General features: G+C 42.4%; 1 protein-coding gene across 1 annotated transcript; it reads left to right on the forward strand.

The window, feature by feature from the left end:
- The first annotated feature begins 14,717 nt into the window (after positions 1-14,717).
- On the forward strand, positions 14,718-16,566 carry LOC116889091 (coronin-1B-like). Its single transcript, XM_032890263.1, is given in 3 exon segments — positions 14,718-15,643; positions 15,646-15,666; positions 15,669-16,566. Coding segments are annotated over 3 exon segments (1,452 nt in total). The 5' UTR covers positions 14,718-14,796; the 3' UTR covers positions 16,253-16,566.
- Positions 16,567-17,887: the final 1,321 nt, after the last annotated feature.

Genomic DNA, 17,887 nt, shown 5'->3' on the forward strand with positions numbered 1-17,887 from the left:
TGTTTTAGGGTTTTACTGCTGTGAGCAGACACCATGACCAAGGCAATTCTTATAAGGCCAACATTTTATTGAGGCTGGCTTACAGGTTCAGAGGTTCAGTTCATTATCATCAAGGCAGGAACATGGCAGCTTCCAGGTAGGCATAGTGCAGGAGGAGCTGAGAGTTCTACATCTTGATCTGAAGGTTGCTTATACAATACTGGCTTCTAGGCAGCTAGGCTGAGGGTCTTAAAGCCCACAGACACAGTGACACACCTACTCCAGTGTAAGGTCCTGTAGGACAGTTAACGAGGGTGCTGCGGGTACCTGGAAGAGAATGGGGGACAAGAGACATGAAGAAAGACGCCAAGACAATTTTATTTTTTCCCAAGGCTGAATTTATACCATAACATGGGTAATAGAGGGAGGGTGGAAGTAAGAAACATTTATCCAGGCCAAGGACACAATATTCGTGTGGTCAGGGAATCGGCTGATGTTGACAGGATGTCAGAACGGTCACAGGTTTGTCATATCTATTAGTTATCAGGATGTTGGTTTTTCAGAATGGTTACAGGTCATCACATGTATTTCTCAGCAAGGTCAGAGCTTTATCATATCATTCATCCTGACCACCAGATTTGTATTAGTCTTCTGTAGCTGGCTGGGGATTTTCCATGAACCCAGTCATACTTAATTCTAACCATAATAATAACATTAACAATGGAGGGCTTCAAGGGCATTGCTCCCAACACTCCAGCAGGGCCACAACTTCTAATAGTGTTACTCCCCGGGTCCAGCATCTACAAACTATCACATTCTCTTTTGTTATGAATCTAGGTTCCCAGGTTTTTGTACAATATTTACTTATATTGAAAGCAGATCTCAACTTCATTCATTTACAAATCTCTGGGGAAAAAAAACCCTTACAGATACACCAATACACAATGATTCACCAGTTCTCTTGGTATTTTCAATCAAGTTGACACCTAAAATTAATACCATGCAAGAAAGGGATGGGAGTGGATGCTGGTGTCTGTAATGGGATGAAAAGAACTAGAAGATAATGAACTGGCAGATGAAAAGTGGCTTCTCTATACAACATTTTCAAAATCTAAGGGAGAAGTCTGAAAGCTTTGGAAACTTATGGTGAAACTATCAGTTTGAAGCCAGTGCCCCTAGAAACTGATGATGAAGGGGAAGGAATTTTCATGGGGAGATGATCTGCTGACCATGCTTTCATCCCCATCCCAACCCAGCGTTACTTTTTCTAGGGTTTTCTCTTAACTAGTGATGCTGCTAACAACCTTACCCTAGTATTCTTTTAAATGAATGTAAGCCCAGATGGCTCTCTAGGAATTCCCAGCACTTTTAGCTAATAGGGAGAAATATATATGGACAGCTATAATTGAGAAAGTAAAGTATGTCCCCCCCAACCAGCTGAGCTATAGCTCTAAAAATACAACTCAAACCTACATTTTGCCATGCATCAACTTAGAGGGCTGAAGAGATGGCTCAGCGGATAAGAGCACTGTCTGCTCTTCCAGAGGTCATGAGTTCTATTGCCAGCAACCACATGGTGGCTCACAACCATTTGTAATGGGATCTGATGCCCTCTTCTGGTGTGTCAGTGACAGGATGCTCATAAGCATTAAATGAATAAATCTAAAAAAAACAAAAAACAAAAAAAAACTTAGAGCAGCCAGTTCTGAAATAGGGAACCTGTTACTTTAAGCTTGCTGATTGGTCTCTTCCTAGTTAGGCTTTCCAATATTCTCTAAGAGTTCAAAATAGACTTAACAATATTCTGAATATGTTTAGATCCCCCCCAGGTATAGCTGTAATCATTTGGTCCATGCTGCCAGCTGTTTCATATTGTTGCTGTAACATGCCTGCCAGTCATTGACGCAGAAAAATGACTCAAAGCAAGGTCAAGCTAATCGTGTGTGTGTGTGTGTGTGTGTGTGTGTGTGTGTGTGTGTGTGTGGTTTCAGTCTTCATAGCTGACAAGGATGTTTGAGTCATAGCCTCAGCCCTGAATTCTGAACTATGGCTCTGATTGATCAGTCTTAGTTGAGCATTCAATAAACCTTCCCCTTATCCTAAATAATCCTAATAAACCCAGATATATTTAAAAAAATAAACCTTCCCTGTCTGACTGAGATCAGTATTTTTGTGTAGTTTGTGGGCAACTCCTGGACCCCAACAGAGAAAAGAACCATTAAGAGCTTGGTGAAGGTATGGATGTCTAGAAAAGAGATAGGGACTCTGTGGGCATCCTTATGCACTTGGATGCACTCCTATTTTCTGCTGAGAGGAGAGGAAGCTAACCCAGGCAAATTCCCCACATCCCTGAAGCGTAGCTATACCTTTCTGTGTAGGAAGCAGCTCACATCTTTGGGAAACATTGACTCTATAGTAGCTTGGAGCTTGTGCTTATGTATCATAGGCCCAAGTCTGTAGTCATGCCGACCCTTGGGGCTTGCACTGACCTTGGTGACCACAGGTGACATAAGAACCCCTTACATCAACAAATTTTGTTAGAATCATTTAGTAAGATGTGTTTTTAAGTAAACCATTTATATTTTCTGTACCTTTCCAGAAGACAGGATATCAGACACAGCAGAGCATTAATTGTATACCCAGAGCCTGTCAAGTGGCTTTTGTTTGAAGGCTAGCACATTGCTACTCTGTATTTTCCGCCCAATGTGCTGCACTATTGGTAGCAATATATGGTCAGTGGTTACCCAAAACTAACGGATTGGCAGTGCTTGGCATTGCCGAATACAATATCCTCAAGAAGTAAGACTTCATCTAATAAATTCAAGAGTCCCTTGGCTTGTTTGGTAAGTGTTTCTAAGGTGGTAGATTCTGGGCATGCTAGATTATCCTCATTTATACAACAGATTTTACCTGTGAGTAATTGAAATTATTTTTTATATATTTAAAGAACTATTTATTTGTGTGCATGCATATGAGCATGTGCATGCCAATGACTTGTGTGGAGGTCAGAGGACAACTTGCAAGATTTGGTTCTCTCCTTCCACTAAGTGTGTTATAGGAATAGAACCTTGCTCCCAAGGCTTGGTTACATGTTTATTTACCCACTGAGTCTTCTCACTGGCCTGAGAAATGATTTCTACCAACCTAGTACTGACTTGATCCAGGCATGCTTAGCTTCCAAGATCAGATTAGATCTGTCAAGTTCAAGATGGTATGTGCACAGATGAGAATTATTTCTAATACCCCTTCAGTGAACATAAAAGCCCTAGGTTTGATCCTCAGCAAAATAAACAACCACACAAAAACCCAGCAAATATTTAGCTGCTACATTTGCATAGCTACCCCAGAATGTGAACTACTGGGCTGAATCCTTTAATGCTATTTATCTATTTCTAGATTACAGTTGAAAATATATTCTCACTGGCTTAACAATTTTTTTTGTTTGCCTGTGGGATGTTGCTGGGGATCAAACAATTGGCCTTGCCCATGCTTGGAAAGTACGGTAACACTGAACTATATCTTCATTTGAACATTTTATGATAATTTCTGCCCTTAAAAGTACCCATAAAGAAAGTATGAATAACATTAAAGGAAGTGAAATAGCTCACCAAAACTATTCCATCTTAGAGTAAAAGAGTATATATGTGAGTAAGAAGCTAAGGGGGGGGACTCTCAAATGACATTTCTGGGTTGTTACTTGTCCGAATGAAGCTTTACCTAGAAGAGCACTAGAGATAGCTTTCAAGGCTGAAGAAGGACAAAGGACTATGTCTTAGATCTATTGCCATGAAGAAGTGCCATGACCAAGGCAACTCTTATAAGATGAAAGTATTTATTTGGGACTGGCTTACAGTTTCAGAGGTTTAGTTCATTATCGTCATGGCAGCATGCAAACACAAAGGCATGATGCCTTAGAAATAGCTGAGAGTTCCACATCCTGATCAATAGGTAGAGGAAGGGACACTGGGCTTGGCATGGGCTTTTGAAAAGTCAAAGCACACTCCCAGTGGCACAGTTCTTCCAACAAGTCCATACTTACCACAAGGCCACATTCCTTTTTTTCTAATTGGATTTTTTAAATTTACATTTCAAGTTTTATTCCCTTTCTCAGTATTCCGTACATAAGCCCCATATCCCGTCCTCCTCTCCTTCTACTATAAGGGTGTTCCCCATCCCCAACTACCCTCCCCTTCCAGCCTCCTCAACTTAACACTCCCCTACCCTGGGGGGGGGGTGTCCAGCCTTGGCAGGACCAAGGGCTTTTCCTCTCATTGGTGCCCAACAAGGCCATCCTCTGTTACATATGCAGCTGGAGCCATGGATCTGTCCATGTGTACTCTTTGGGTAGTGGGAGCTCCGGTTGGTTGGCATTGTTGTTCTTATGGGGTTGCAAGCCCCTTCAGCTCTTTCAATTCTTTCTATAACTCCTCCACTGGAGACCCCATTCTCAGTTCAATGGTTTGCTGATAGCATTCACTTCTGTATTTGACATGATCTAGCTTTGTCTCTCAGGAGACATCTATATCAGACTCCTGTCAGCATGCGCTTGTTTGCTTCATCAATGTTATCTAGGTTTGGTGGCTGTATATATATATGGGCTGGATCCCCAGGTGGGGCAGGTTCTGAATGTCCATTCCTTCAGTCTCTGCTTCAAACTTTCTTCATATCTCCTCCTATGAACATTTTTGTTCCCCCTTTTAAGGAGGACTGAAGCATCTGCACTTTGGTTATCCTTCTTCTTCAGCTTCATGTGGTCTGTGGATTGTATTTTGGGTAATTCGAGATTTTGGGCTAATATCCACTTATCAATGGTGTATACCATGTGTGTTTTTCTGTGATTGGGTTACCTCACTCAGTATGATATTTTCTAGTTCCATCCATTTGCCCATGGATTTCATGAAGTCACTGTTTTTGATAGCTGAGTAATATTCCATTGTGTAGATATACCACATTTTCTGTATCCATTCCTCTGTTGAAGGGCATCTGGGTTCTTTCCAGCTTCTGGCTATTATAAATAAGGCTGCGATGAACATAGTGGAGCACGTGTCTTTTTTATATGTTGGGGCATCTTTTGGTTATATGCCCAAGAGAGATATAGCTGGATCCTCAGGCAGTTCAATGTCCAATTTTTTGAGGAACCTCCAGACTGATTTCCAGAGTGGTTATACCAGCTTGCAATCCCATCAACAATGGAGGAGTGTTCCTCTTTCTCCACATCCTCACTAGTATCTGCTGTCACCTGTTTTTTATCTTAACCATTCTGTCTGGTGTGAGGTGAAATCTCAGGGTTGTTTTGATTTGCATTTCCCTGATGACTAAGGATGTTGAACATTTCTTTAGATATTTCTCAGACATTCGATAAACCTCAGCTGAGAATTCTTTGTTTAGTTCTGTACCCCATTTTAAATAAGGTTATTTGGCTCTCTGGAGTCTAACTTCATGAGTTCTTTGTGTATTTTGGATATAAGCCCTCTATCACTTGTAGGATTGGTAAAGATCTTTTCCCAGTCTGTTGGTTGCTGTTTTGTCCTAACAACAGTGTCCTTTGCCTTACAGAAGCTTTGTAGTTTTATGAGGTTCCATTGTTGATTCTTGATCTTAGAGCATAAGCCAATGGTGTTTTGTTCAGGAAATTTCCCCCAGTGCCCATGTGTTCGAGATGCTTCCCCACTTTTTCTTCTATTAGTTTGAGTGTATCTGGTTTGATGTGGAGGTCCTTGATCCACTTGAACTTTGTACAGGGCAATGAGAATGGTTCAATTTGCATTCTTCTACATGCTGACCACCGGTTGAACCAGCACCTTTTGTTGAAAATGTTATCTTTGTTCTACTGGATGATTTTAGGTCTTTTGTCAAATATCACGTGACCATAGGTGTATGGGTTCATTTCTGGGTCTTCAGTTCTATTCCATTGATCATCTGCCTGTCTTGGTACCAATACCATACAGTTTTTATCATTATTGATTCGTAATACTGCTTGAAGTCAGGAATGGTGATTTCCCCAGAAGTTCTTTTATTGTTGAGGATAGGTTTTGCTATCCTGGGTTTTTTGTTATTCCAAATGAATTTGCAAATTGCTCTGTCTAACTCTATGAAGAATTGAGTTGGAATTTTGATGGGGATTACATTGAATCTGTAGATTGCTTTTGGCAAAGTGGCCATTTTTAAAATATTGATTCTGCCAATCCATGAGCATGGGAGGTCTTTTTATCTTATGAGATCTTCTTCAATTTCTTTCTTCAGAGACTTGAAGTTCTTGTCATACAGATCTTTCACTGCTTGGTTAGAGTCACACTGAGGTATTTTATATTATTTGGGAATATTGCAAAGGGTGTCCTTTTCTAATTTCTTTCTCAGCTCGTTTATCCTTTGAGTAGGGGAAGGCTACTGGTTTGTTTGAGTTAATTTTATACCCAGCCACTTTGCTGAAGTTGTTTATCAGGTTTAGTAGTTCTCTGTTGGAACTTTTGGGTCACTTACGTATACTATCATATCATTGCAAATAGTGATATTTTAACTTCTTCCTTTCCAATCTCTATCGCTTTGAACTCCTTTTGTTGTCTGATTCCTCTGGCTAGGACTTAGTGAACTATGTTGAATAAGTAGGGAGAGAGTGGCCAGCCTTGTCTAGTCCCTGATTTTAGTGGGATTGCTTCAAGTTTCTCTCTATTTAGTTTGATGTTTACTACTGGTTTGTTATACTTTGCTTTTACTATGTTTAAGTATGGGCCTTGAATTCCTGATCTTTCCAAGACTTTTACTCTGAAGGAGTTTTTCATTTTGTCAAATGCTTTCTCAGTATTTAATGAGATGATCATGTGTTTTTTTCTTTGAGATTGTTTATATAGTGGATTACGTTGATGGATTTCTGTATATTGAACCATCCCTGGATCTCTGGGATCAAGCCTACTTAATCATGGTGAATGATCGTCTTCATGTGTCCTTAGATGTGGTTTTCAAGATGTTTATTGAATATTTTTTGTGTCGATATTCACAAGGAAAATTGGTGTGAAATTCTCTTTCTTTGTTGGGTCTTTGTGGGTTTTAGGTATAAGCATAATTGTGACTTCATAGAAGGAATTGGTTAGTGCTCCTTCTGTTTCTATATTGTGGAATCGTTTAGACAGTGTTAGTATTAGGTCTTCTATGAAGATCTGAAAGAATTCTGCACTAAACCCATCTGATCCTGGGCTTTTTTTGGTTGGGAGACTTTTAATGACTGCGTCTATTTCTTTCGGAGTTATGGGACTGTTTAGATGGTTTATCTGGTCCTGATTCAACTTTGGTTCCTGCTATGTGTCTAGAAGATTGTCCATTTAATCCAGATTTTCCAGTTTTGTTTGATATAGGTTTTTGTAGTAGGATATGATGAATTTTTTAAAAATTTCTTCAGATTCTGATATGTCTCCCCTTTCACTTCTGATTTCGTTAACTTAAATACACTCTCTGTGCCCTCCCGTTATTCTGGCTAAGCGTTTATCTAGCTTGTTGATTTTCTCAAAGAACTAGCTCCTGGTTTTGTTGATTCTTTGTATAGTTCTTTTTGTTTTTACTTGGTTGATTTCAGCCCCGAGTTTTATTATTTACTGCCTTCTACTCCTCTGGGGTGTATTTGCTTCTTTTTGTTCTAGAGCTTTTAGGTGTGCTGTCAAGCTGCTAATGTATGCTCACTCCTGTTTCTTTTAGGAGGCACCCAGAGCCATGAGTTTTCCTCTTAGCACTGCTTTCATTGTGTCCCATAAGTTTGGGTATTTTGTGCCTTCATTTTCATTAAATTCTAAAATGTCTTTAATTTCTTTCATTATTTCTTCCTTGACCAAGTTATCATTGAGCAGAACATTGTTTAGCTTCCATGTATATGTGGGCTTACTGCCATTTTTGTTGTTATCGAAGACCAGCCTTAGCCTGTGGTGATCTGATAGGAGGCATGGGATTATTTCAGTTTCCTTGTATCTGTTGAGGCATGTTTTGTGAATGATTATATGGTCAATTTTGGAGAAAGTACCATGAGGTGCTGAGAAGTAGTTATATCCTTTTGTTTTAGGATAGAATGTTCTATAAATATCTGTTAAGTCCATTTGGTTCATGACTTCTCTTAGTCTGTCTATGTCTCTGTTTAATTTCTGTTTCCATTGATGAGAGTGGGGTGTTGAAATCTCCTACTATTATTTTGTGAGGTGCAAAGTGTGCTTTGAGCTTTAATAAGGTTTCTTTTATGTATGTAGGTGCCCTTGCATTTGGAGCATAGATATTCAGGTTAGAGAGTTCATCTTGGTGGATTTTTTCACATTCCTAATCCTTCTATACTTTCAAAGAGTTCCACTTCATAGTGACTAAGAATTCAAATTTATGAGCCTGTGGTACCATTCTATTCAAGCCATCACAGAGTACTTTCTTACTGCCTCCTGTATCTATGATCATCAGCCCTCAAATGACCAGTCACTTTGTCAGCAGCAGTTAGGTTCTACCAATCATTGGTCCTAACATTCCAGGTGGTATTTATTCTTATTACTTAAAAATGTACAGGAGAATTGATTATGACATTTCCATACACACATATGTTGTACTTTCTCCTCCATCACTCCTTTAATTTCATGTCTTTTTCCCCCTAACTACCACATATGGGAGAAAAAATATACTTGTTTTTGTGGGACTGATTTATTTTACTGAACACATATTCAGTTCCATCAGAATTAAAGATATGGCTTCTAGTTTTCTTTCTTAGTTCTCCTAAAGTCCGTCAGCCTTTCATGGGCTTCTCAGAGGCACAGGTACTACAAAATTTCCTACTTACCTTCTGATGCCCCATGCATCAGTCAGACAGAGGTCTGCCCACCCTTCACTTGATCTCTCTAATTTTTTTTCTTCAAGTCTCATATCTTCCCTTTATTTCCTAGCCCCTGGTTGGTAGCTGCCTACTATAGTTGGCTATTTCAGTGTTTTCTTGCTAAATCACTATATTCAATTTTGTCTGTTAAAACAATTGGCATCTATTTTGATGGAATCTTGAATCATGTAATCAGGGTTTAAAAATAAGAACAAGGGCTGGAGAGATGGCTCAGCGGTTAAGAACACTCACTGCTCTTCCAAACATCCTGAGTTCAATTCCCACCAACCACATGGTGGCTCACAAACCATCTGTAATGGGTATCTGATGCTCTCTTCTCATGTGTCTGAAGAGAGCAATGGTGTACTCATATATACATAAAATAAATTGCTTAATTAAAAAAAAAATAAGAACAAAAGAAGGGGGAAAGATTCTAGGATCTTTACAAAGAGAACTTCAACCCAAAAAGGTTGGTTGAGAAGATAATTGCTAGTAGAATATGCCTGTCTTTGAATAGCCCAAGATCTAAAATGACAGCCCCATTTTCAATAATTAGGAGATCCTCCCCAAATCTTAATGACCTGACAGTAAGTATTAGAAAAGCCATCACTAAGCATTGGGGATTGACAGACAGTGGGTTAGTTGGTTCCCACAGATGGGTACAACAGCCCTTTCTCCTTTCTGTCACGTACAGACCATTGTATCAGGGTAGGACTTATTTTCCCTGCCTAGTCTGATCTGCTTCATATCTGGCTTTATGTTGACAATCTGGGATTCTTTTTAGTTTAGTCATTGTCTTAGTTTTATTTCTGGTTCTGATGACAAAATCCCCTGACAAAGCTACACAGGAGAGAAAAGGTTCCAGTTCACAATCACAGTTTTAGTTCATCCGTGCAAGGAAGTCAAGGTGGCAGGAACTTGAAGCAGCTAGTCACATCACAGTCAAAAGAGAATAAATGCATGATGCATGTGTGCTAAGTAGTGCTCATCTGCTTCTTGCCTTAACTCAGTCCAGTGTTTTGTTTAAAGAGAAGGTGTTGCCCCATTGAGGGTGGGGCCTTCCATTTCCTCTTAAGCCTTTTAAGAAAATTCTTCACATGTATACTCCCCAACCAACACCATCCAGATAAATCCTTATGGAGATTCTCTTCCCAAGTGATTCTAGATTGTTTCAAATTAACAATTAAAACTAACCCATGACTCTCATCAAGGACACTGGAGGTTAAGGCACCCTCCTCTGAGTGTGTTTGTTTTCCATAGCTTCTCATAAGGCAGTCACTGTGCTGGGAGACAGCCTATTGAGAAGCCATATGAAGGAGAACTGAGGTGTACAGGTCAGTGATTCTTGTGGATATCCTATTAGACAGTCAGAATTTACCAAGGAAGCCAGATAACTGCAACTCCGGATGACATGGGGGCAGAAGACCCAGTCACTAAAGGTACTAGTGAGAGAAAATGGCATTGCTACTGTTTGAAACCACCAGGTTCTAGAGCTGTTTGTATGCAAAATGAGAGAACTTAAACAGATAGGAAGCCCACTTCCCAGATCCTGGTACAGAATTTCTAAGGGGTGGTCAAAGCAGCAGAGAAAGATGATTCACATCTGTATCAAATTGTTTGCTTTAGGCTGTTGTTGTAAAAATATAAAAATAATATAAGTATGTTGTATTTTACCTCGCTGGATACAGCGCCGCTGTATCTTGGTGGAAACACAACCCAGCTGCACACTTTCCTACATTCAAACCCTCACATAAAAGAACACACAACACAATAACCTTTGACTCAAATGGTAAGATATAATTGCCCACTTAAACATACAAAGCCCAGTACCATACATCCCTTAGGAACATTAATAACAACCTGTAAATACACAGAGCAGGATCTTAACATCGCCTGCCATGGCTTCTCACCCTCGCTCTGTCTCGTCTCCTCCTCTGTCTCCTCCTCTTCCTTCAAACTTCTCTCCCACTCACCTTCCTTCTCCTCCAATGACCGGCCTCCTTCTATCCTGTACCTGCCCCTCACCTGTACTTTACAGATTTAATAGGGAGAAGATTCTGGTGAAGTCACCTGAGTCCTGAGTATGTGACTAGGCAGCTGTCCTTGGGGCAGTGGAATTAGCATCAAAATACACATAACTCCAGGGCAAACCACAACATTAGGCTACCAGAACTAGGCAAAATTTTGATTCTACCATTAAAATTTAAGAAGGCTCTAAAGTCTTCAGTGGGCTCTTGGGAGATGGAAGGTGAAGCTCTTAGACACTTAATGGAGGGGGTCAACAAAGGTCCAGGCAGAATTGCTTACATGGAACTTGATAGGAATCCATGGAGAGGGTGAAGCTAGAGAAAACAGAGGGTGGAGCAGAGAGCAAAGTTGGACTAGGGTAAAAGTGAGGCTGAGAATGACAGACAGAAAGGGCAGATGGGCAACATGGCCAATGACTGGCTTTTGTGAGAAAAGAATGCCCCCTGAGCAATCTTGGTGGGAGGAGGGTAGAGACATTTAGCAAAGGTGTCTAGTATTGTTAGAAACCTTTATGGCTTTTTAGAGTGTGTTCTACTGAAATCACTATAGAAATGAGGGTAAAAAGTCAATAAAATGGAGACAAGTGCAACATACCCTTTAAATATATATATATATATAATATATATATACATACATATATATACACATACACACACACACACACACACACACACACACACACACACACACACATATATATATATATATATGGATGAAAAGAGAGTGGCTGTGCGCCCATCCAAATGCTAATTTTCCTCAGTTCTTAACACATCAGTTTTACCGTTGTTTATATTCATTAGAACAGTATGAGATGCTCCATTCTACCCCCCCTTTCCAAGAACAGAGTTGGCATCCACAAGGAACAGAGGCACATGTATTCATAAGCAAATAAGTACAGTGTTAAAAGCAGTTCAATAGCTTTGAAACAAATTGAGGACTGGGCATGTAGATTAATGGGAGAATGTTTGTTTGGCTATGAGAACTCTCAGGTAAAAACAAAAGAGAAAAGAAAACACAGAGATCAACATATTCATTAGGGAAAAAGATTACAGATACCAATAAGTTATTTCTCCTCTGTAGGTGAAATAAGTCAAATTGAGCCAGATTAGATTATATTAAAGGCAAGTTTACTGGGAAGCTGCTCTCAGGTGGGTGAAATTCACTGGCTCCAAGTACCAAGGCCAGGAAAGTCACCATGGGGAAAGGGGGGATAGGGGAGGAAGAGAGAAAGGGAGAAGGGTGCATGTGCGCATACATACACACAAAGGAGAAGACGGAAAGAGACCAAAATGTCTGGATTATATAGGGAGGAGCCTCTTGGGGAAGATCAACCCAGCCCCTGGGCTGGAAAGTTCAGGGTTGAGGGCAAGGTATGCCAAATAGGGACTGAGGGATGCTGGGAGAACCTGGAGGCCAGGTGTGCTTTGGTGTGTAAAATATGCACGTCAGTGACTTGCCCCAGATCCAAAACCAAAATCATTGGGATTAAACCTTAAAAGAACAAAGGATTAAGGAAATATTTTGTTTTCTTTGTCTTAACTTTCATAATACATTATTCGGGTTTTGTTTGTTTTGTTTTTTGCTTTGAAGATAGCTGTTTTCCCAAGGCTGTATTTCCTACACGGACAGAGCCAGAAGTTTTAGCAAGAAGTGGGCAGGAATCAGGGGCTCCTAGGACTATGCAGACATTTGAGCAAGGCATGGAATTCCTCATAACGTTTAGGAAGGATTGAGCCAAGCTCTTCCAATTCCAAATAAAAAAACACAGGACAATTGCAGTCTTTCTCAAATGGACTCCAGGAAAGAATTGGACCACAGTGGGCTATGAGCATTAATTGTATGCAACAGATTCTTTCCCATTCCAGACAGATCTTCTAGCATGAAATTTGCTATCAACTCTCTGTGGAAGAAATGAGATTGGAGTAACTAAAATTATCTGTGTTCTAGAATTCAAATGTAGAATGCCAGCTGAAATAACAGTTTTTTTAAATATACTAGCTCAATAACGTACTTTTTGATAGAGTCAGACATGATTTTAGAAAAAAAAAAGATGATAGTATGGTATAGGCACTCTCAACTTCCAAGCTTGAAGGTACTCTCAGCACCATAGAATCTAGTCCCTTTATTTTATTGCTTATGAGAAAAAGCTCTGGGAAGTGAGATGAAGCATCCCAATTAAGAGATTATTAGAATGGCGATGGGGAGATGGCTCAGCAGTAAGAACACTGGCTGCTCTTCTGAGGGTAGTCCATAGTATCCATGATGGGCAGCTCACTGGTGCCTTTAACGCCAGCTCCAGGGTATCTGGCACCCTCTTGTGGCCAGTATGGGCACCTGCACTCATGCACACTTCATCTCCCTCCCCTATATGTACATAATTAAAAATAAAATGAAATGCCCTACAGTGGAGAGAAGGAACTTGTAGAACCCACCTCCAATAGAAAGACAGGTCATCAAGTGAGGGATAGGGCTGCTATCCCACAGTCAAAAACTCTGACCCATAATTGTTCGTGTCTGAAAGAAATGCAGGGATGGAAATGGAGAAGAGCCTGAGGAAAAGAAGGTCCACCGACAGGCCCAAAGTGAGAGCCAGATCAAGGGGAGGGCCCAAGATGTGACACTATTACTGAGGCTATGAAGTGCTCACAAAAAGGGACGTATCCTGACTGCTCTCCAAAAGACCCAACAAGCAGCTGAAAGTGTCAGATGCAGATCTGTGCACCCAACCAATGGACAGAGCTGCTGAACCCTGTGGTTGAATTAGGGAAAAACTGGAGCAAGTTAAGGAGGAGGGCAACGCTGTAAGGAGGACCAGCAGTGTCAATTAACCTGGTCCCCAGAGATCTCTTAGACACTGGGTCACCAACCAGGCAGCATAGACCAGCTGAGATGAGGCCCCCAACACATGTACAGCAGAGGACTCCTGGGTCTGGGTTCCTCAGAGAAGATGCACCTAACCCTCAAGTGACTGGAGGCCCCAGGGAGTTTAGAGGTCTGGTTGGGTGGGGGGTAAGGGGGTGGGAACATCCTCGTGGAGATGTGGGGAGGAGGCATGGGACATGGAACCGGCAGAGGGTAGCCCAGGAGGGGATAAAATCTGGTCAGTACAGATGCAAGAGCGGAGGGAGGAGTTCAACAGACTGGGGAGAGAAAAGGCCGTCATGTGAGGTCTGGGGAGGAGGGGTGGCCCGGGGCCGCTCCTGTAGGTGGGTAGTCAGGGGTGTAGAGCAGGGACTAGATGTATCTTAGCAACTAATGTTCAGGGTAGGTGGGAGGTGCGGAGGTAAGAATATTGTTAAGGGTACAGGTTTCCAAGCGAGAGATAGGAACACCCAGCAATTGTGTCCAAAGGAAAGTTGAAATTGAAAAAAAAAAAAAAAATCTGATCAGTAAAAGAGTCTGTTAGTAGCTGGGAAAAGGTGGTAAACTGTTTGCCATCACGAGCAGGAGGACTTGAGTTTAGGTCCCCCAGAATCCACATAAAAAGCTGGAGGTGGGGTTGGGGATTTAGCTCAGTGGTAGAGCGTTTTTGCCTAGCAAGCACAAGGCCCTGGGTTGGGTCCCCAGCTCCGGAAAAAAAAAACAAAAACAAAAAAAACAAAACAAAAAAAAAAAACTGGAGGTGGCAGCATGCTCCTGTAACCTCAGTCTTGGGATGGGGTGGAGACAGATTGCTGAAGCATTGGCCCACCAGGCTAGCTGAATTGAGCATCATGTTCGGGTGAGAGACTTTGTCTTAAATTATAAGGGCAGAGAGTGAGGCAGAACACTGACCTTAGGCCTCCACATGCACATGAATAGACAACACATACGCTGCACACAACTTGCTAGGTAGCAAGCAGTGTTGTAAGGGGAACTTTTAAAAAATCTCATATTGGCTTCCCAGAGGCCGGGATCCGGAGCCGCCGGAGGTCGCCGCTGCAGTCCCCGGCGCCCCTGGGGAGCGGAGAGCGGTGAGCGACATGTCCTTCCGAAAAGTTGTGCGGCAGAGCAAATTCTGGCATGTATTTGGTCAGCCAGGCAAGAATGACCAGTGCTATGAGGACATTCGAGTGTCCCAAGTTACCTGGGACAGTACCTTCTGCGCAGTCAACCCCAAGTACCTGGCAGTGATTGTGGAAGCCAGTGGTGGGGGTGCCTTTATGGTGCTCCCTCTAAACAAGACAGGCCGCATTGACAAGGCCTACCCAACAGTGTGTGGGCTCACGGGACCTGTTCTGGACATTGACTGGTGCCCCCACAATGACGAAGTCATTGCCAGTGGATCAGAGGACTGCACTGTCATGGTGTGGCAGATTCCAGAGAATGGGCTGACCTCCCCTCTGACAGAGCCAGTAGTGGTGCTTGAGGGGCATACCAAGCGTGTGGCCATCATCACCTGGCACCCCACAGCCCGAAATGTGCTTCTCAGTGCAGGTCGTGACAATGTGGTGCTTATCTGGAATGTGGGCACTGCAGAGGAGCTGTACCGCCTAGACAGCTTGCACCCTGACCTCATCTACAACGTGAGCTGGCACCACAACGGCAGCCTCTTTTGCACAGCTTGCAAGGACAAGAGTGTCCGAATCATCGATCCCAGGCGGGGCACCCTGGTGGCAGAACCGGGGAAGAAGGCTCACGAGGGGGCTCGGCCCATGCGGGCCATCTTTCTGGCTGATGGGAAGGTGTTCACCACTGGTTTCAGCCGCATGAGTGAACGGCAGCTGGCACTCTGGGACCCAGAAAACTTTGAGGAGCCCATGGCCCTGCAGGAGCTGGATTCAAGCAATGGGGCTCTATTGCCTTTCTATGACCCTGACACCAGCGTGGTCACGTCTGTGGCAAGGGTGATTCAACATCCGGTACTTTGAGATCACAGATGAACCTCCCTACATCCACTTCCTGAATACCTTTACCAGCAAAGAACCCCAGAGGGGTATGGGCAGCATGCCTAAGAGGGGCTTGGATGTCAGCAAGTGTGAAATTGCCAGGTTCTACAAATTGCATGAACACAAGTGTGAGCCCATAGTAATGACTGTGCCAAGAAAGTCTGACCTCTTCCAGGATGATCTGTACCCTGACACAGCCGGACCTGAGGCTGCTCTTGAGGCAGAGGATTGGGTGAGTGGTCAGGATGCTGATCCAATCCTCATCTCACTACGGGAAGCCTATGTGCCCAGTAAACAACGGGACCTGAAAGTCAGCCGGCGCAACGTGCTATCGGACAGCAAGCCTGCCAGTTACAGCCGCTCCGGAGTCTCCACAGCTACTGCAATTACTGACATTCCCAGTGGCAACCTTGCTGGGTCTGGTGAAGCTGGGAAGCTGGAAGAGGTGATGCAGGAGCTTCAGGCGCTTCGGGTGCTGGTCAAGGAACAAGGGGAGCGTATCAGCCGCCTGGAGGAGCATCTGGGCCGCATGGAGAATGGGGATACATAGGACCACCAGGGACCTGCTCCGATACTGCCTCCTTCTCCTCCAACCCTTCCCACCTAGCTTCTGTGGCCAGGTCACACCAAGCAGTTTGCTGCTCAGTGCCTCTGTGGCAGGTCATGGCCAGTTTGCACCTCTCCACAGCCTGGGGCCCAGGTTGGAAGCACCACCTGGCTTTTGGAAGATTTTTGTACCAAGGCAAATTCCCAAGTACTCTAAGGGACCATCTCCTCGACTTGCCCAACCCACTGCCCCCTCACCAGAAAAAGCAGCAGAGATGGGTTCTATATTTTCATTCCAAATAAAATGCTCTTTCTAAAGCCAAAAAAAAAAAAAAAAAAAAAAACCTCATATTTTTGGTTGTGAGCCTAGCCTTTAACGGCTGAGCCATCTCTCCAGCCCAAATGTAAATAAGAAATACCCAAGTTAATAAAGATGGAGAAAAAAAGAAATGTAAGTAAGAAATACCCAATTTAATAAAGATGGAAAAAAAATCTCAAAGCCCTTCTGAGAATTTCATTCCTTGTGGCAAATTACATTTCTCTTCTAAATAGGCTCTGTCTCCTCCTTCTAGCACCTCTCTCTTAGCTTATGATCTTTCTTTTCCTTCTGCCTCAGTAGCCCGAAATACTAGAGTAGCACAGAGCTGTGAAAGACACAATTGCCAAATACTCTTTTCTGGTCGAGAGCCACCAACAATTTGCCTAGTCAGATTACTACTGGATTTCTGTACCTTGCAGACAGGCTGTCTTGAAAGGAAGAAAGCATGCTATCCATTGCTCCGCCCAGAAGCTACACTTGGGTTGTGAGCTCCTTGTTTAGAATGCTGCTGCCAACATTCATTTCCCATGAGTCTAGGTGGCACATCTTAACTGGATCTAAACACCCTGGATAACGGGAATATCAGAGCCAGGAGGTTGCTTTTTTATGTGATTTATTCTTTTACTGAAGACCAGTCCTTATCATTAATAAGTGCAGAAAGAACTTCTAAGTTAGTGGATTTTGGATTGCATCCCAAAACTTCAATTGCTGTTTCAGCAGAATAAAGTCTTCATTCTACATTGCTCATCTTTTACGGTCAAGTGTTAAGTGCTCAAAGGAGTACTCGTTGGTGATTATTTAATCCATTAGTGTCACCCACTGTATGCCATTAAAGTGAGTCAGTTTGAGATGAGGTAATGGCAGCCCCAGAATTGAATTTTATCCTTAGAGAGTTATCATTTGGCTGAATATATGCTTGATGATTCATACACTATCTCTAAGTAGATCCTAAATGCCAGACTTGGGCTATTTATTTATGACAATGGGAGTCAACCTTTGGGCCTTATGCATGCTAGGAATGGAATCTACCACTGATTATTTACTTCTAATCCCTGGATTGAATATAATTTTTGAGTTGTAAGAATTTTTATAGTTCGCTATATAAGGATCAGCTTTCCTCACTGTTTTTTTTTTTTTTTGGTTCTTTTTATTGGAGCTGGGGATCGAACCCAGGGCCTTTGGCTTCCTAGGCAAGCGCTCTACCACTGAGCTAAATCCCCAACCCCTTTCCTCACTGTTTTTGTCCAAAATCAGAGGGGGATTTGCTTTCATCATTCAAGCCTAAAAATGGTTCATAAACAATCCATTATTCGTAGCTCA

This window comes from Rattus rattus, chromosome X, assembly GCF_011064425.1.
Source record: "Rattus rattus isolate New Zealand chromosome X, Rrattus_CSIRO_v1, whole genome shotgun sequence".
NCBI classification, from domain to species: domain Eukaryota; kingdom Metazoa; phylum Chordata; class Mammalia; order Rodentia; family Muridae; genus Rattus; species Rattus rattus.